The following is a 21,002-nucleotide window of genomic DNA, read 5'->3' as shown; positions in this document are numbered from 1 at the left end:
TGTAATTCCACATATAACCATGGCATGTGTGAGCATTATTTCAGTGACAACTTTGTGTGAAAACGAAAATGTTTTTTTTTTGGTCATTTTTCAAATCACTTTTGACAAAAAAATAAAAAAATATTCAATGTGCCCAAATTCCTTGGGGTGTCTACATTCCAAAATGGGGTCTTTGTGGGGGGGGGGGGGGGTTCTGAACTGCCCTGCTATTATAGCACCTCAAGACATTGGAGTCAAACTAAAAGCTGCGTAAATTCTAGAAAATGTACCATAGTTTGTAGACGCTATGACTTTTGTGCAAACCAATATATGCTTAATGAATTTTTTTTTTTTTACCTGAGACATGTGGCTTAATACATTTTGGCCTAAATGTATGACTAAAATTTAGTTTATTGTATTTTTTTTTTTACAACACAAAGTAGAAAATATCATTTTTTTTCTAAATATTCGGTCTTTTTTCTTTTATATAGCAAAACATAGAAACTGCAGAGGTGATCAAATACCACCAAAAGAAAGCTCTATTTGTGGGGGGGGGGAGGACGCAAATTTCATGTGGGTACAGCATTGCATGACCGCGCAATTACCAGTTAAAGCAGTGCAGTGCCAAATTGTAAAAAATGCTCTGGTCATTAAGGGGGAAAATCCTTCTGGGGATGGAGTGGTTAATAAACCACTTTAATTTTGTTGAGAAATCACTTTGAGAAAACAACCCCCTAGCATTTCTGGCCATGACCATCTTAAGTAAGAGCAAACGATTCATGTAGCATTTACTTTCTGGAATCGATCTGCCCTTCAAGCATGCATGCAGGAGAGAGTGCTTAGCTGAGAAAATCCCTCCTCTACTCTGCTCCTGAAGACTCCTGGGGCATAGGACATCATTTGCCTAGGCAAGAAACCAGGAACTAATTGAAGAAAAAAAAAAAAAAAAAAGTTTAACCACTTCCAGCCCAAGGATGTCATATGTAGGGCCGAAAAAACTAATCGATTATGAAAATAGTTGTCAACTATTTTCATAATTGATTAATCGGCCAGCCAATTAGTTGGGCCTGTATACAGAATGCATTTATTTACATATCAGGAAATACAGTGCAACACACTACAGCTCAGTACACCACCCATACATGTCAGTAAGTGCCTGAGAACTTGTGAATGTGTAAGACGCTATGCCTCATGCGACATGTAGTCCTGGGCAGGAAGTGATTAGTTCTAAAGTCAGAAGTTTTTTTTCCCTTGCTATAGGGGGCACTCTATATAAAATACTTTAAAGACTGTGCAGGAAAGATAAACTGGAGGTGATATAAAGGCATTGCAATTACATTTAAAGTAAACTTTTACCAGTATTTTGCATTATATTTAAAATGATAGCCATGAAAAAAAAAAAAAAAAAAAAAAAAAAAAAACAAAACAAAAAAACACACAACTCAGCTTTTAGTACTACTTTAATAAAAGATGTATATCTCACATCCACCCTTCATATAGCTTCATGTCTGACTCCTAGTTATAGTGCCCATATAGCCTACTTCTGGGTATAAATATATAAATGAACCCCTTATAGTAGAAATTATCTGCTGTTTGTATTATTAAGGGCTCATTTTAGTTTTTTTTAACCCCATGATGACAGGTGATACAAAAAAAAAAAAAAAAAAAAAAAAAAAAGCATGCTGCTGCTACTTAATGACTTAGGCCTGGTTCACACCTATGTGTTTTTTCGGTGCTTTTTGCAGAAACGCACTACAGTTCATTTAACATGGTTTCCTATGGGACACGTTCACATCTATGTTTTTTTTCAGCTGCTGCGTATTTGCAAAGGGTTTAAGGACTTTTTTCAATGCAAAACGGTGCTTTTTTTGGTTCAGTATACTTCAATAGAGAAGCTACAGAAAAGCCTGTAGTGCGTTTTTGCAAAAAAGTTGCATTTTTTAATCTGCCCAACAAGATATTGGCCAAAAAAAAAAAAGCATAAAAAATGCAAAAACACAAATCGCAGCAAAATCGCGTGTGCAAAAATGTAAAATGCGCAGCAAAAAGCACTGCAGAAAAGGGATGAAAAGCAAACTGCATAGGTGTGAACCGGCTTATGCTGGCCATACACGTATTGATTTCCGGACGAGAATATTTATATGAAAAAACTTTGTGCATTCACTGAACGAAAGAATGTCATTTGAAAATTTCACTTGCTTTTAACATTCAGCTTTAAAATGAATGTAATTTCTGAATGAAAACCACATACTGTACACTGTCTGAAAATTCTTTTGACCAAGATGTTTTCTATTCTGCTCCTTCAAAATTTTCCCATCACTGTGGTCGAAAAAAAAAAAAAAACATCAATTTGACCCCACTAACGATTAGAAAATCAAAACGAACATTCTTAAAATTGCATCTTTTTTGAAGGAAGACATTGAAGGAAGACACTGTTTTTGTATGGCCAGCATATAATATATTACAGTTCTGTCTGAAAAATCAGCAAAACAGTCGTCTTTACATTATTTTTTTAATCTCTAAATAAAAAATGTGATCCAAGTCTGAACCCCGGATTACGAGCATAATCTGTTCCAGGAGAATACTTGTAATCCAAAGCACTCGCATATCAAAGCGAGTTTCCCCATAGAAGTAAATGGAAGCGAAGATAATTTGTTCCGTATTGACTTCTATTGCATGCAATACCGCATGTGGCCAGAGGTGGGGGGTGCCAGAGAGCCTCGGAAATACTCGGAGACCGCTCGGCTGAACTCGGAAAGGCTCGGAAACACTAGGGAGGAGTATTTCCGAGTGATTCCGAACAGCTCCGAACCATTCCGAGTGTCACCGGAGCCCCCGCACACCCAATTAGCTTGAATTCTGCTCGTTTCGCGAGACAACAAATTGCTTGAAGACGATTGTTAACCGCGTTACTTGTTAACCAAGGTTCCACTGCATACAGTATATCTTGTCTGTCTGTTATTTTCAGAGTGGAATAGAGATTTTGCTCCCTAACCATATAGTTGGTCATTTATATTTACCACTACATAGAGATATTTAAGAATAAATTGCCTTTATTTTATACTTTACATATTAACTAAATTATACACTACACTTTTTTTTTAAGGTATCTGATTAATCGAAATAAAATTGGCCAACTAATCGATTATGAAAATAAATCGTTAGTTGCAGCCCTAGTCATATGACATCTTTGACTTTCAGCCGCAGGCACCATTCAGATATCACCACTGAAGGTCACCAATCATTTCTATGACCGTCTGAGACCTGGGTGTGATAGGTATGACATCACGTCCAGGCCACGGATATAAACAAAGCCGAGATCTCGACTGAAAAGCATCAGACTGTTAATTTTTTTTGATCTGATGCTTTCCAGCCTGGAGGAGAGATGTGGACCCCACATCTGTCCATAAAGAGGACCTGTCATGCACCATTTCTATTACAAGGGATGTTTACATTCCTTTTAATAGGAATAAAAGTGATTAAAAAAAAAGAAAAAAAATTTAAATAGAAAGTGTAAAAATAACAAAATTAAAGTAAAATAAAATAAAAATATAAAAAAAAAAAAAAAAAAATTAAAGTGCCCCCGTGTGTGAACGCACAGAAACGAAAGCACATATAAGTTGTACCGAATATGTAAACGCTGTTCAAACCTCACGTGTGGTATTGCCACGTGCGTTCGCGCACGAGCAACAATTCTAGCACTAGACCTCCTCTGTAACTCCAAACTGGTAACCTGTAAAAAAAATGAAAGCGTTGCCTATGGAGTTATTTTTAAGTACAAACGTTTGTACAATTTTAAAGTGTGACATGTTGGGTATCGATTTACTCGGGTTAACATCATCTTCCACATTATACAAAAAAAATTGGGCTAACTTTGTTTTGTTATTTTTTAATTCAATAAAAAACAGTTTTTGTTCCAAAAACAAACAAAAAAAAAAGTTTGAAAAATTGTCCCGCAAATACCGTGCAGCGTAAAAAGTTGCAACATCTGCCATTTTATTCCCTAGGGTGGTTGCTAAAAAAACATATAATGTTTGGTGGTTCTGAGTAATTTTCTAGCAAAAAAATTATGATTTTTACATGTAGGAGAGGAGTGCCAGAATAGGCCCAGTATGGAAGTGGTTAAAAAAACAAGTAAATGATATACTTTCCTATCTATTTATTAATGCTAGCAGCACAAGGATTACAAATAATCAATGTTGATTGGGAGAGTGAAGTCTCACTTTACCATGTGCTAGCTATGCAATAATTTTGACCTGCAAGGGGGAACTCCACCAAAACATAAACCCATTATAAAATCATGAGCACATTAGCCCCAAATGCCCTGAGTGCTATGAATTCAGCTAGTATTCATTTTTATGACATCTTAATATTTTCTAGTTCTAAAGTAAAATCAAACTGCACGTTCAGCCTTCATCTTAACTGAAATACCATTAGTTTATTATAAATTATGCTTCAGCAATAGTTCTTTTCAACTACACGAGACAAAAAGCATATGTTCGGAATGCACAGCAAGGGTGTCCATAACTAGTTAAATGCTTGAAGAGATTTCAGAAGCTTTCCTCTAGGGTGAGTAAAGGACCCACTCATGGGGCCTCTAGTGTGCACTGATGCCATACTCTCCCTCCCAGGCATTGCCATTTCGTTTCACAGCTGCTGTGTCGGGAGATTAGACTTATTCTGCTAATGGCACCTAACGTATAAAAATGCGGCTCACGTCTGACAGGAGCGAAAGCACAAAAAGGCACAAACATAAAACTTTTGGGAAATAGATGGTTGAAATTAAGATAAGCTACAGGCAAAGAACTTAGGATTTATGGCATTACAAAGGGCCTCAATCCAAGCAGACTAATGGAGAAGCTTGGACCTCTGGCAGCAAAGGAACAATGAAAAGTGCGAGGAAATTAAAGGGAAAAAAAAAGACAGAAAATATACCACTATTTGTTCAACCTGGATCTTTCCCCCCCTTCACTTAAATCACATAAGTATACAGTTCTGCAAGCTGATATATCTCTTTGCATTCATTAAATATTTTTTGCTTTTACTTATAATTGCTATTATTTCCAATTCCCGTGTTTTTGAGGCACTGGTGGTAACCAAGAACTCACAGCTGCATCACATGTACCAAGAGGCAGACCAAAAGTTCCAGGAAATAAAGGGGGATGAATTCATTTGCCCCGAGTAAAAATGACCAGAAAATGAGGAGGAAGCAAAAATAATGTATGGAAAGGATGGTAAGCCTGCAATTATCTATAAGTATCTGTTTTTGGTTTCCATTTACTCAAAATGTTTAAAAGGTGCCTTTGTTGTAATTTTTATCATAAAAGAGTAAAGTTCCTCTTTCATATTTAAAAGGGGTTGTGATTTTTTTTTTTTACTGTGATAAAAAAAAAAAAAAAAAAAAGTTATACTTACCAGCTCTGTGCAAAAGATATTGCACGGAACTGTCTTTCCTCTTTGGTGTTCTCCTGACAGCTGACAGCTCAACTCTCTTTTGAATGCCCCCATAGCAAGCCATGTGGCTATGAACGCACACGTGCAGTCGTACGCCCAAGCCAGGCTGTGTGCATTCATAGGCATAAACTGTGCAGCTGGGCCATGCCCCAGCTCCCTTCCTCACAGGATTTGACCGATAACCAATGGCTCCTGCTGCTCTCAGTGAAGCCTGTGAAAGCAGGAAGAGGGGAGAAAATAGCTGCAGCCAGTCATAGCACTACAACAATAGAGGACTCTAGTGAGTGTTTAGAGGTGGGGGGGGGGAGCTGGGACAGGGAGAAAGATTTTTTTTTTACTTTAATGCATTACCTGCAGTAAAGTGGAAGTAAAGGCAAAATGTAACTCTAAACCCACCCTCTTAGCTACATTCTAAGCCTAATTTATCTGGCCCTGTAAAGAAAAGATCTCTATAATTACCTATTCTGCAACCACTCTGGTCTGGTCTCCAGTGGCTTCCTCTGTGTGCAGGAGAAAGCCAACAAGAGCTGGGAAATGAGTGATGTCACCCATAGACTTCCTATGAGGTTTCCGCTGTTGGCTGGCTCTCCTACACGCTGAAGCCGCCACTGACAGTTCAGCCTGGGATCAGACCGGAGCAGCTGTAAAAAAAAAAAAAGGCAATTATAGCGATTTTTTTCTTTAAGGGGCTAGCTAGATTAGGCTTAGAATATGGCTAAGAGTAGGTTTAGAGTTAGGTTTTGCCGTTATTTTCACCTTAAATGTAAAAAAAAAAAAAACTGTTTAGGTTTAGAACCACTTTAATTGATATTACTAAATGTAAAAAGTTGGTAAACTATCCATATACAGTGGCAAGAAAATGTGAACCCCGTTGAAATGAACTGGTTTTCTGTAGTAAATTGCTATAAAATGTGAAATTTATGGAGGTGGTACAAGCCAGATATAGAGCACATTAAAATATTTACTAGAAGCTTTTATTTTTTAATGATCTGGGCATTTTAAAATACATTCCTTTAAATCACATTTTCCCCTAAACAATAAAAAAGCATTTTGAAGTTTGCTAGTGAGCAGGATTTTTTACCTTAACGTTTCCTCTGTCAAAATATCATATAGTTGGGCATTACTGTCAGAAGCCAAATGCAACATTCTTGTGATGTGGCTGCAGCTCTGCTTACCACTCAGGATAATCTGACAAACAATAAAATCATGGCAGCATCACAGGGAGTCTGTCAGATGGAGAAAACGCTGTGCCACAGTCAGAAATTTCAGCCACTGTAAATCTTTTTTTGATAGGCAAGTATTAAATGGATGCAGCAATATCATCTAACAACTTGTGTACACTTTGCATTTAGCACTATGAACTGGACTGAGCCAGCTTACAGACTCATCCCTATATTTTTAAAGAGGCAATTGTAAAAATCTGACAAAAATTAATTTATCGACTCATCTATTTTTCTGGTCTGAAAAAGTATCAAAGCTATTGGAGCAGCATTGCAGGCTAGCATCCAACTTTAGAAGGGTTAACAGAGCCAGTCAGCATATTTCTCCATGCAGCAGCAGCAAAGGAAGAGACGTGAATGATTAAATACTGTACAGTATACATGTATACAAGTTTCAAAACAAAAACGTGGTATGTAAGGGCCAAGATGTTGTTCTACTAGTTAATATGTTGCTGCTGTGTTACACGCGAAATTCAACTAAATCTGAAAAAAACACCAAAGAAGAAGGTCTTGACAAATTTGAATCTAGGAGCTAGCTAAAAAAGTTATGAGCCAGTGTGTGGCGATATACATGTGTATCGCAATTGACACCCCAAAGTGTCCATTTACGCTTGTACATGCGTATATTTGGGGTGGGGGGTAACTTTAATTTTTTACAATTAAAAAAAAAAATTTTTTTTTTCATCACGGGGACAAAAATTCCCTTAGTGCTGATTTTTAGGTAACAGGTTCTCTTTAATGAGACATGCAGGGTCTCTCCTGTGCTCCACTGAATGTATTGCAGTGCAGATCGCACTGCATTACTTTTTTTCCCGGTCAACTGGGACCCGGAAGTGACATCATACATAGCGCTTCTAGGTCAGGAACACTGAAATACCCTGCGGCGCCTGGTATGCCGGTCCTGTGCTTTCAGATGGGCAAGTGGGATACATAGCAGGGGGGCACGTGGGGGGAATGCCAGTCCCGTGCTTTCAGATGGGCAAGTGGGATACATAGCAGGGGGGCACGTGGGGGGAATGCCAGTCCCGTGCTTTCAGATGGGCAAGTGGGATACATAGCAGGGGGGCACGTGCGGGGAATGCCAGTCCCGTGCTTTCAGATGGGCAAGTGGGATACATAGCAGGGGGGCACGTGCGGGGAAAGGGTAGGGCACTTTACCTGCATGTGAGGAAGCAAATCGGGTGGCAGTGGAGAGGCCTGAAAGTGGCCTGGCGCCTGGGATTTGTTGAGCCCCAATTCAAGGAAACATTAAAGAATTGCAAATGCCAAGTATGATCCAAATAAAGAGCCTCAAAATATCCTGCAATGCTGCAAGTATTACCTGAATCTGTTCTGGGGTCCATTGATCCAGGTTCACAGATTTAACTCTTGATATATGAACACCAAGGTTTCGATGAATTCCAGCACATCTGATGCAAATAAATACTCCTAAATTCCATGAAGCCCATCTTGGCCCTGCAAAATAGTCAAGACATATAGGAGGTTATATGAAACATAAAAAGTGGCAAGCAAATAAAAACACTCTAGAGCCTATTGGTGAATTTTCTATAAATGTATTATAAATTTGGTAAACTCTGCTTGGACCCATACATGTGAGAACTGTATAATGCAGTAGGTGTCGAGGCTAGCGGATACTGAGCACCCAAAGACACACTCTAGTGGAACATCAGTGGCAGTTGAGAACCGCTAGTATAGGGAAATAGCTCCAGCTTTAATCTACTCTACTGCTAAAGCAATGAAAGAGCAAGAAATCAAGAGAAATGACCCGCAAGGATGAGTGCAGGTGTTTAACACATATGGCGACCCATCACATTTGGCTACCTGCTGGAGTGCGCATGCACGACGCCGCCATATGCGTTCCAACACTTTTAAAACTTTACGTTTTAAAAGTGACAAAAGTTTTATAAGTGTTGGAACGCATATGGCGGCGTCACGCATGCGCACTCCAGCGGGTAGCCAAATGTGGCCATATGTGACGAAACACAGGCAACATTCAGGGCAGTGCAACCCAGCACAAAATAAAGTGGACGCTTTGCTAATAGTTGGCGTAGACTAAATTAGGCTCAATAAAAACCTTGTGTTCCAGAAGTGAGAAGCACATTTGATAACATATGACATAACATAAGGCACAACAAGTACCCTCCTTTAAACGAGTGCAGCTTTAGAACGCAAAAGCAAAAATTTTCTGATAAAGGCAACTTACCATTACCTGAAACAAGTCAACTTTCAAATGTATTAAGAGGTTAAAAGAAACACAGAAGAGTTTAAACCCATGGGAAACATTTACTTTATGAAGTGGGAAAGAATAAAACCAATTAAGATGTCTAATTAAGATAACTACTTTGTCCTAGATATTTCTATGAAGTCCAGCTACATATTAAAATGAACAGCAAAAACATGTTTTTGAATTGCAAGAGCTTATGAAGGGTTCTGTTCATTTCTGAATGGAATAACATGCACTTAAAAAAAAAAAAAAAAAAAAAAAAAAAACACATTAAATTGAAGGTGGAAAAAAAAAAAAAAAAAAGATACAGGATATAACTTCACAAAATTATTTTAAGCAGTGTGGAGCCATTGATTTCTAAAGCGATAGCTCAAGATATGAATTAAGGGCCAATATAGACTGAATAGTGTTCTCCAGCACCGACAAAAGGAAAGCTCACTTGCCGAGAAGCTACTACTTTAAAAAAAAAAAAAAAGTCTTTGATTAACTGGGATAACTATGTTATAGCAGACTCTACAATGCCCTACAGATGAAAAATCATGAATCTAGCACACCATGGAAGGCTTGAAAACACATTTTTCAATTCCATCAATTTCTCATAGAGCTACAGTATGTGAGCAAACAGTTAAATTAATTTCACCACCCTCTGATTTACAGTCTTTATATACACTTTAACTGCTTTCCAACTGCCTCACGCAGATATACTGCGGCAGAAGGGCTCATACAAGCAGATTAACGTACCTGTACGTTGCCCTTTAAGAGGTGGCTTGCGGGCGCCCGCCAGGAGCTCCGTGAGCGTGATCGCGAGTCCCACGGACTTGATGTCCGCGGGGAAACCTGCGATCGTCTCACGGTGAGGAAGAACGGGGAAGTGCTAATGTAAACATGCATTTCCCCTTTCTGCCTAATGACACTCTTTCTGATCACTGCTCCCTGTATTCGGGAGCGGTGATCAGTATCGTGTTACACACAGCCTCTTCCCCCCCCCCCCCCCCCCACAGGTAGAATCACTCCCTAGGACACACTTAACCCCTACAGCTCCACTTAGTGGTTAACTCCTTCACTGCCAGTCACATTTACACAGTAATCAATGCATTTTTAATCGCACTGATCGCTGTATAAATGTGAATGGTCCCAAAATGGCGCCAAAGGTGTCCAATCTGTCCGTCATAATGTCGCAGTCACGATAAAAATCATTAAATCGCTACCATTACTAGTAAAAAAAAAAAAATTATTAATGAAAATGCCATAAAACTATCCCCTATTTTGTAGACGCTATACCTTTTGCGCAAACCAATCAAACGCTTATTGCGATTTTTTTTTTACCAAAACTATGTAGAAGAAGAATACGTATCGGCCTAAACTGAGGAAAAAAAATGTTTTTTATATATTTTTTGGGGATATTTATTATGGCAAAAAGTAAAAAATAATGCGTTTTTTTTCAAAATTCTCGTTTTTTGTTTTTGTTTATAGCGCTAAAAAATAGAAACCGCAGAGGTGATCAAATACCACCAAAAGAAAGCTCTATTTGTGGGAAAAAAAGGACGTAAATTTTGTTTGGGAGCAGCGTCGCACGACCGCACAATTGTCAGCTAAAGCGACGCAGTGCCGAATCGCAAAAAGTGCTCTGGTCTTTGGCCAGCCAAATGGTCCAGGGCTGAAGTGGTTAACGGCAAAATCTCAAACTTCCAGAAAAACAGAATTTAGAGATGGTGGTAGAACTCTTTTTTGACATGTTTATCACCACTTTTTAAAATCTGTTCCTGTATATTTAAGAGTGTATAAAACGCAACATTTTATATTCCTGATATTTGCCTGCTGTACCATGTACTTGTATGAAAAAAAAAATAAGTATCCTGTTCTCTTTGTGAAATCCTGCCATTCCCTCTGCTTTCCTAACAACGGACTATGCCAACTAAGCATGAGCGCACAGAGTGGTCAGTTATCTAGCTATGCTGGGAACGCAATCTGCTCTCCTCCAATGATCATACCTGTCCTGACACACCATCCATTGCACAGCTATTCACTGGGAAGTCCAGTAAACTGCTGTTTCTCCTCCGTGCTCCTTATGCAGTAGAGAACAGAGAATGTGATCACTTATTAACAAAAAAAAACAAAACACTGGCAGGGGGCGGGCCACCTCTGCTATAATTCACAGCAGAAGCCAATCTGCGGGTGGCAGACACTCTATGTCCTTTGGCACCCGATCATTGGCAATACACAGAAAACTGAGATATGCCTATGTAAATGGGGGGGGGGGGGATGGATTCTGTGTTCCTGCAAAGGACTAGAATTCATTACTTCCCCTAGTAAAAGCAGCACACAGTTAACAAAACACTGGCTAGGCACACAGTTAAACCCTTGATGGCTGTAGATGTTACCCCCCTTCCCAGCCAGTGTCATTAGTACAATGATGGTACATATTTTTAGCACTGATCACTGTATTAGTGTCACTGGTTCCCACAAAGTGTCAGAATGTCTGCCGCAATATCGCAGTCTTGTTATTGGTCGCTGATTACCATTACTAGTATAAAAAAATAAATAAAAAACACAACAGAAATAGATCTCATAGTTCGTAGATGCTATAAAGTTTGTGTAAACCAATCAATATACGCTTACTGGGATATTTTTTTTTACCAAAAGCCATGTAGCAGAATACATATTGGACTAAATGTATAAAGAACTTTGATTCATTACATGTTTTTGTTTGATGTGTTTTATAGCAGAAAGTAAAAAATACTGTTTTTCAAAATGGTCAGGTCTGTTTAAAAAAAAAAAAAAAAAAAACGCCAAATTTTAATTGGTGCTGCACAACCATGCTGTATTGCAAAACAAATGGCCTGGTCATGAAGGGGGGTTAAATCTTCCAGAGGTAAAGTGGTTAAGCTGAAAGGGTCGTTTTACAAGGTGATCGATTACATATGCTTGGAACACTTTACTTTTATGCTGCAATCTCCTATGCCAATACTTTATAAACTGAAGAAATCCACTGGAAAACAAATACAAAAGGTTTCTCAACACTTAATCAATTAGCCAATAAGACCTTAAAGTAAATATAAAAAAAAGGAGGAATCTCAATCTGGTTTATTGCTATGACTGGATGAAAAACTGAAGGCCAGGGCTGGCTGGCTCTGTTTCCAGTATGCATTTTAAGGCTTAAAGGGATTGTAAAGTCAGGTTTTTTTATCTTAATTCATTCTATGCATTAGAAGGAAAATCCTCCCCCCCCACCCCCAGCCTGCCTAATACTTCTTATCTGAGCCTCATCTCTATCCAGTGATGTCCACAAGTGTCTCGGCCGCCCGAAACTCTCCCTTTATTAGCTGAGACACAGCAGCAGCGCTATTGGGTCCCGCTGATGTCAAAGTCAGCAAGCCAATCAGGGGAGAGTGGGGGCCGGGGCTTAGTGTCTGAATGGACACAGGGACCTGTGACTCGGCTCAGGTGCCCCCATAGCAAGCAGCTTGCTGTGGGGGCACTTGACAGGAGGGAGGGCCCAGGAGCACAGAAGAGGCACCTGAGAAGACGAGGACCTGGGCTGCTCTGTGCAAAACCACTACACAGAGCAGGCAAGTGTAACATAACATGTTTGTTATTTTTATAGGAAAAAAAAAAGAAAAAAAAAACAAGACTTTTCAATCACTTTAATTCCTAATTTTGACGAAAGCATATATTTGGCTGCTCCTAACTCTTAATAAGCACCAAAGGAAAATAAAACAATCTAGATACTGGATCAACTGTAAAGACAGCGTAACAAAATTGCTTTACAGAATGAGAAATTCCTTGCAGCTAGGAGTCAAAATTAGATTCCAGGTTGGACAGTGATCACAAAACACTGAGATACACATGGCTGGGAACAACCAATAAAGCATGGATTTCAAACGTGTTTAAATATAATTCATTACCCTATTGTTAATTAGACATGCCAGAATTGTACCAATTAAAAGTCTAATTTGTTGCTTATCTTTGAGGTATGACCACGGGAGCTCTGATACAACGAAGGCTATTTAACATTCCGTACTTTATCGGATTTTCATCAGCTACTATTTTAAGCTAATATCATTAAAGAGAATCAGATTGTAGCATAAAAAGAACCCCTACTGCTGGCAAATGGAAATCTTCAACTTCAGTTAGGGATCATGCACACATTTAAAAGCAGAAGAGAGGTTTGGTTTAAAAAAAAAAAAAAAAAAAAAGTCAAGCAAGCCCACAGGTGCACCACCATAGGGGTTTTCTATAGGAACACACAGAAAAGGCGGTGCGACGCAGACAGGTGACCCCAGAAGGGGAGGTTGGGGGCCACGCTGCAATACTATTCCAAAGAGCAGGTAAGGATAGCATGTTGAAGATATAGATATAGACATATAATTTTATCTATATCCAAAAGTATTGGGACGCCTGCCTTTATACACACATGAAATCTAATGGCATCCGAGTCTTAGTCCGTAGGGTTCAATTTTGAGTGGGCCCACACTATGCAGCTATAACAGCTTCAACTCTTCTGGGAAGGCTGTCCACAAGGTTTAGGAGTGTGTCTATGGGAATGTTTGACCATTCTTCCAGAAGAGCATTTGTGAGCTCAGGCACTGATGGATGAGAAGGCCTGGCTCGAAGTCTCCACTCTAATTGATCCCAAAGGTGTTCTATTAGAGTTGAGGTCAGGACTCTGCAGGCCAGTCAAGTTCCTTCACCCCAAACTTACTTATCCATGTCTTTATGGACAGCCTTCCCAGAGGAGTTGAAGCAGTTATAGCTGCAAAGGGTGGTCCAACTCAATATTGAACCCCACTAGGATGCCATTAAAGTTCATTTAAAGGGGGGGGGGGGAGCAAGAAAGCGAGAAAGAGAGAAAGCGAGAAAGAGAGAAAGCGAGAAAGAGAGAAAGCGAGAAAGAGAGAAAGCGAGAAAGAGAGAAAGCGAGAAAGAGAGAAAGCGAGAAAGAGAGAAAGCGAGAGAGCGAGAAAGCGAGAAAGAGAGAAAGAGAGAGAGCGAGAGAGCGAGAAAGCGAGAAAGCGAGAGAGCGAGAAAGAGAGAGAGCGAGAGAGCGAGAAAGCGAGAGAGCGAGAAAGCGAGAGAGCGAGAAAGCGAGAGAGCGAGAAAGAGAGAGAGCGAGAAAGAAAGAGAGCGAGAAAGAAAGAGAGAGCGAGAGCGGGAGAGGGAGAGAATGAGGACACCTGCCTCCATAGGGTTCAATATTGACTTGGCCCACCCTGTGCAGCTAGAACAGCTTCAATTCTTCTGGGAAAGCTGTCCACAAGGTTTAGGAGTGTCTATGGGAATGTTCTTCCAGAAGCGCATTTGTGAGGGCAGGCACTGATGTGGACGAGAAGGCCTGGCTCGCAGTCTCCACGCTAATTCATCTCAAAGGTGTTCTATCGGGTTGAGGTCAAGACTGCGCAGGCCAGTCAAGTTCCTCCACCACAAACTCTCTCATCTATGTTTTATGGACCTTGCTTTGTGCACTGGTCCTAATCATTTGATGGAGAGGGTATTATGGTGTGGGGTTGTTTTTCAGTGGTTGGCCTTGGCCCCTTAGTTCCAGCGAAAGAAGGGAACTCTTAAGGCATTAGCATACCAAGACATTTTGGACAATTCATGCTCCTAACTTTGTGGGAACAGTTTGGGGATGGCCCCTTTCTGTTCCAACATGACTGCTCACCAGTGCACAAAGCAAGGTCCCTAAGGAGCATAGGAATTTTCTGCTGGGGTAGTTAAAGAACAAAAGAATATTAGACTTTCATAGCTGCATATGGTTCTAGGAGGTTTATATGGAGAAATGGCAAATACAAAATAGGTGCACAATATAAGTCACAATGCCTGATACTTCAATGTCAAGCAGCACAGTACAAAACTTCAAATAGATTTCTTAGCTCAGACTCGCGATCAAATCACGATCTTGCTTCAACCCCCCCCCCTTTTGGATCTTAATCTGGCATTTCAATGATTCTATGTAAAACAGTGCAGAGCTGTTCTCTGCTCACTCACAGCTGTCAAAAAAAAAAAAAAAAGCCTCCAAAATGTTTATCAACATTTCTCAGTGCTGGGAGAGAACTACAAAACACTGTAACTTAGAACCCCCAAACATTTACAAAAAAAAAAAAAAATATATAATATATAGAATAAAATGTCAGTCGTCGCAATATTTTATGTCATGCTGTATTTGCGCAGCGGTCTTTCAAGCGCAATTTTTTGGGAGAAAATACACTTCAATGAATAAAAAGAATTAAAAAAAAAAAAAAGCAAAGTTAGCCCAATTTTTGGGTATAATGTGAAAGATGATGTTACACCGAGAGTTGTGATCTTTATTTTAAGCAAAAAAAATTGTGATTATATTTTTTCCCAGAATCGAGCAGCTCTACCTCAGACTACCTAATGTAGAACAATTCAAATAAAAGAAATTAAATCTAAGGGGGGTGTGGGAACTAAAGCACAACTAAAGCTTTATGCTATTTAGTTTGACCTAATAAATGCTGCAGCAAAGGTTTAAAATACTCAGAGCTGGCAGCATGCTAGAAAGTTGGACAACAGCACTTTTAGCCATTAACTATATCCCCAGTACACTGCTTCAATCAACAGCATTTTAGCTCCCTGAGAAGTTTGACTGTATTAAAGTAACAAATACAGAGGCTTTAAAAGAGCTTTAACGAGTGAAGCATTCAGTCTCTGCATTATTTTTCATTTGAAGACTTTAGTTGAGCCAGAAAGAAAATATTCTGTCGACACCAATGCAGCATTAAAAAGAGAAGTGTGGTCAAATTCTCTTGTGGGTCACAGGAGTGCACTTACTTTTGCTCTCCTTTGACCAGAATCAGCTGATAGCAGGCTACTGCCCACAATCAGAGGATGTGGCAGAGCTGTTTCAGGCTGTGAAATGATCCAAACCACATTGTCGAGCTCCACCCAGCTGTCTGATTGACATCTGACTCTGCCATTCAGCACGTGGCTAAAAACTGGAGCCAGCTACGTCTGCCCCGTCTCCTGTCTGGTGCTCCGGTGAGCACTGGAGGGGCAGAGCAGAGACTGGTGCCTGTCAGTGACATCCACTCAGAAAAGACAGAGTTGAGCGTTCGGTGGTCAAGTGATCACTTAGTTCTTGGGCTTACAGCCAACGTGATCCAATTGGAGCATCACACCAAGGCTGCAGCATAGAGGCTAGTATGCATGTTTGGTTTTTGTTAAGGCCAAGCTTTAAAACTAGAAATATGCTACCAAGCATTAGAGAGGGAAGATATTTCAGGGATTTGCAGGTTTGCAGCTGCAGCAAGATTGCAAAATGCTTTCTACATATTCTGTGATGATTATTTGGGCCAGTGAAGTGCACCACCATTTTGTTGGATCCCCAGATTGGATACCATGTTTTTTCACGTGAGGATTATTCCAGAAAGAACATTCTTGAAATTCCTAAACAAAACTGACTGACATCTGCATGCAGTATGAAGAGCAACACGGCAGTCATTTCTAGTTATTTACCTTTATATATCCCGATTTTATTAAGAGTTTCCTATTGTCCATTTAAGTGATATGGAATTCTGGTAAGGCCCTTTGTTTTCCTTGAGGTAATCCTAAAAATAGGACGACACTCATCTGAACTGGATTTCTGTGGCTGGATCAGGCAATGTTGCTAATCCTATGGGAGGTCATCAACCCCCTCCAGCCACTGTCTGGGATAATGCCATTTGAGCAGACCAAGGCTACTTCCCTCATTCCACTTCCCTATAGTTTAAAGTCAAAGATTGAAACTCTGTACAAAAACGTCAGCACCACATTTATAAAGTAGCTTGATTGAGCTTTCCTTATAAACAAAAGGCTGCAGTGGCTATTAACACAGCCACAAGCTTTTGGGTGGATGTAAAAATGTATTCCTGCAGTACAATTATAAGAGCAAAAAAAAAAATTTGTCAAAAGTACATCTCTGCTATTACCATCCTCTGCCAAACATATTTACTGTCTGTCATTAAAGTGGAGGTAAACCCAATGTCCTCCTTTCTAAACTACTGCCATAGGGGTTATCTATAAGGATATACATGCCTCCTGCATGTATCTTTACCTGTCAAATGTCTCCCCTCTGTCTGTTATGAGAGCCGAAAAACTGCAGATTCTGTGGATGGGTCTGTTGTCTGGAGCTCGGTGGGTGGAGTCATGATGTCAGACTCCCCGCCCACCTCTATACTCCCCTTGTCAATATGCATTTTCTCCTGTGCATTTCTAACACTGAACTGCTGCTATGATCTCTAACATCCAGTGAAAAGACAGGAAAGTAACCACATGACTTCAGCATGCCAAATCATGCTGAGGTGTGGAACAGCCAATCCTTGCAGAGCTGCTGAAGAAAGGAGTGGGAGAGGCTTAAAAAATAATGCCTGTGTCTTAGGCTAGTGCATGAGATATGTAAAGGGAGGGAGGGTCCATAAACACTGAAGAGGCACCCCGAGAAGAGGAGGATCTGGGCTGCTCTGTGCAAAACCACTACACAGAGCAGGTAAGTATAACTTTTTTTTTTTTTTAAATAAACAATACAATCACTTTAAACCTCTGATCTGCAGTTGCCATGGTGCAGCATATGTGACCAGTTATGACACCAGCCATTTGATGGCTTCACAGTTTGAATGAGGGCATAATGTAACAAATGTAACGGTTTTGGGAATTTGCTAAATCAATGGGTTAAGTTCACCTTTGTAATCTAAATTACAATTATGTCTTCTTGACAATTTCATAACATGTAAATGCTTAGAATTGTAGAATACTAATAAATGAACTGGAGGGTACAAAATAGTAATGAAAATGAAGTTCACCAGCAAAGACCTTTTTGCATTATATAAAAGGAACAATATAAAAGCAGAAGCTTGAAGAAGTTATGTGAAGTATCAAGGGGTTAAAAGGTGCCTAAACAGATCATGGAAGGATCAGATAAAGAAGATGGGGAAAAAGGACAAATAGGGCTGTTTTCTGGATTACCTCCAAATCTTAAAAAAACATGCAACAACTGGCATCCTAAAGTAAATAGTTTTAGAATGTACTCTCATGGTAATACTGAAGCTAGCATCTCTGAAGTAATATTCTCTACCAGACCTAAAAAAATATATACATTAATACATTTACTTGCAAGCATAATTCTTTCACGAAACAGGCTTGTAATCCAAAGCACTTGTATATCAAAGCAAACTTTTCCATAAGAAATAATGGAATCTCAGATGAGTCGTTCTACAATCATTTATTCATATAAAAAATGATTACTGCAATACAAAACACAGCATAAAGTGTATTGCAAGAATAAAACGAATTAACCTGCACTTTGCCTTTGGGAAAAAAAAAAAAAAAAGAGAGAGAATTGCACTCACAAATGTTAAGGAGTCTGGTGCTCATCCATGTAAAGCTGCTGCTGTATACAGTAAAGTCATTGGTGTATATGTACAATAAAGCCGCTGGTGTACAGTATGCATTACTGTATGTGGCCAGAGGTCCGGGGGTGCTGGTGGCTCCCAGCACTTCCTGGAGAACATGGAGACACTCGGTAACTGTTGACATCACTTCCAGGTGCTCTGAACGCATGTTACGCCCACCCCACCCAACTGGGAGTGTCTCAGAGTGTCGCCAAGTTCTCCAGGAAGCGCTGGGAGCCACCAGTGCCCCCAGACCTCTGGCCCTATACAGTACTGTATACACCAGCAGCTTTACATGGATGAGCACCAGACTCCTTAAAATTGTGACTAATTTTTTTTTTTTTTTTTTTTTTACATAAAACTGAGCCTTCTACTGCTCATCTTGTAAGACAGCGCTCGCATATCAAGTTACTTTTTTTTTTTCTTTTTTTTTTAAATGTTGCTAGGTTTTGGAAATAAAATGAGATTTTTGCACCATTTCTGTGTATCTCAATGGATGGTACAGTAGATCTTAGACATGTGGGTTATATTGCTGCCTACAGGAGCCTGGAACACTACCAAAACAAAAAAAAGTTAAAAGTAGAACTAAAAAGGTAAAAAAAACTTCACTTCAACTGTGGCCCATTTTGGAGATTTCCCTTCACTTCCTGCCCCATAATCAAAGTGTGAGATGAAATCCCTGCCAATTAAGTGAATTCCTTGGGGACCCCCAGGTTACCAGAACTAGTGTACCCATTGGAAGATTATTTTTCTGGGGGCAGGAAGTGGGTGCAAGTTCCCAGTATTGAAGTGGTTAAACAGGGCAAAGCCCTGCAGAGTTCAATAACCCAACTACAGTTTTTTTTGTTTTTTACAGTTATTTATGGCCAACCAATTGGAATGCAAAAATGCTCTATCACTGCAGTGTCTGTGATACATTTTCCCAGGTAAAGAAGTACTTCTGCTCTGACAATCTGGTGTTGTTCATAGCTAGTTCTCTTAGGTGCATAGTTCTTTAAAAAGAGCTCTGAACTTTTTTCACCTTCATGCAGCTAATGGTAACCGGGAGATAAAATTCCTAGCTCCTAGCCCGAAATATCCCCTCTGATCCATCCATTAGGTCCAAAAAAACAGAGACTCAAGAATGCAAAAACAAAAACACATAAAAAAAAACAAAAAAAACAACCACAACTCATGAATTACTCACCTAACGAGGTCAAAAAACCTATGTTCTGGAAAAGCAATGAATGCTAATAGAATTTTTGTAGAGTACAAACAAACAGTTGCATTAGGGACTGTCTTTCAACTTGTTTCATGTAGAAATTACTATGCAAGCTTTGCCCTATTGCAAGTTTGTAACCTTCCATGTTGAAAGAACTGTAAAACATCTAAAGCCACAAGCTTTAAAAAATAGAAGCGCTGTACTGAAGAGCAAGGTTTATTTTGTGTGCAGACAAAACTATTACTGCGGTTTAAAACAAAGAAAAAAGTCATTGGAAAATCCATCTATTTTAATATTAAATGGAGAATAAACAGATTTTTTTTTAACATACAGGATTTAAATTCTTTATGTATGAACAAAAAAGTGCCCATTTCAGAACAGGCATGATTGGGGAGATAGGAGTAGGATGGGTGGATGAGGTCGAAAGTAGAGGGGGGTTGAGATTAGTTTATAGGGCATTGGGTTTAAAGCAACATTGAGTGCAGAGAGGGTGTTCCTACCTGTGACTGCTTCTAAGGTCAGCCATACATGGTTCGAAACATTAAAAGGCAGGCTGAATGTCAAGTTGATCAATCGGGTACAACCAGGCTGCCGGATTCTTGAGCGATTATTGCCAACGGCTGCTATAGCCGATAGTGATAATCACTGTCTTCTTCTGGTTGGGACGACTTCCCCCGACAGGAGCAGACACTGGCCTAGCAGGAGAGATTCCTGCATCAACACCGTCTGTGTTGATGAGGGAATCAAGTGAACGTCTTTCCTGTATTTGCTCTGTGTATGGCCAGCCTAAGCTTTGTAAGGTGACCCCTCAGAGAAGCTAGTCCCCACAACACTTCTCAGGAACAGCTCAGGAACAGGCTGTGCTCCTCTCAGATTCCAGCATCTCCTCTGCAATGCAAGTGGCTGGAGAGAACATGGGATCCCTGGGTAACAGGGCTACAGCTGGCTTTGAAATCTGTTCTTTTCTCTCTATCAGTTTCAGTGCTGCTGTGCAGATTATTAAAAGGAATCCTAACACAAATATGTAACCCAACATGTTTTTTTAAATTTAAAGGGGTTAAGCTTTAAAGTGGTTCTAAAGCTAAAGTTTTTTTCTTACCTGTTGCTGTGCCCCCACCCCAACCTCTTAGGTTTTAGGGAAGGGGGGTGGTTTCAGGTCTTCTCTCCCTTCTTCCTCTTCTTCCATGTGCTCCTTCTACTGTTAGTCAAATCCTGTGCACTGAGTGGGGGGGGGGGGGGCGGACTTGACTGGAATTACACTTTAACCACCACTGTTTGTGTGAGATGCAATTTACACAAATTTGATGAATAAATAACTTAGCCTAATGTATTCAAGCCACACAATATTATGTATGCAGGTTGCAATAGGAGTGCCAGTTGGCTAGAAGACCAAGTGTAATTAGTATTGGTGTTCCTAAACTCTGGAAGGGCTCAGCAGTTAGACCTTGATTGATCTGATGGCTCACTAAATACAGCAATTTTACCTGTTTTTCAGCATTTTCCTCCTAAATATCACTGAAGTGATGCATAAAAATGTATTAGGA

The 21,002-nt window shown here is 39.8% G+C and overlaps 1 protein-coding gene across 3 annotated transcripts in view; it reads right to left on the bottom strand.

The window, feature by feature from the left end:
• Positions 1-21,002, bottom strand: part of SMAP1 (small ArfGAP 1) — a 457,172-nt gene that overhangs the window by 366,064 nt on the left and 70,106 nt on the right. For all 3 annotated transcript variants that reach the window (XM_073626752.1, XM_073626755.1, XM_073626753.1), the window contains exon 2: positions 7,975-8,108. In XM_073626752.1, coding sequence (XP_073482853.1) covers positions 7,975-8,108 — 134 coding nt within the window. The remainder of the gene's footprint in view (positions 1-7,974; positions 8,109-21,002) is intronic.

Source organism: Aquarana catesbeiana, linkage group LG04 (assembly GCF_042186555.1).
Source record: "Aquarana catesbeiana isolate 2022-GZ linkage group LG04, ASM4218655v1, whole genome shotgun sequence".
Taxonomy (NCBI): Eukaryota; Metazoa; Chordata; class Amphibia; order Anura; family Ranidae; genus Aquarana; species Aquarana catesbeiana.
Note: the sequence above shows the minus strand (reverse complement) of the source record. Positions and strands in the feature narration are given on the sequence as shown.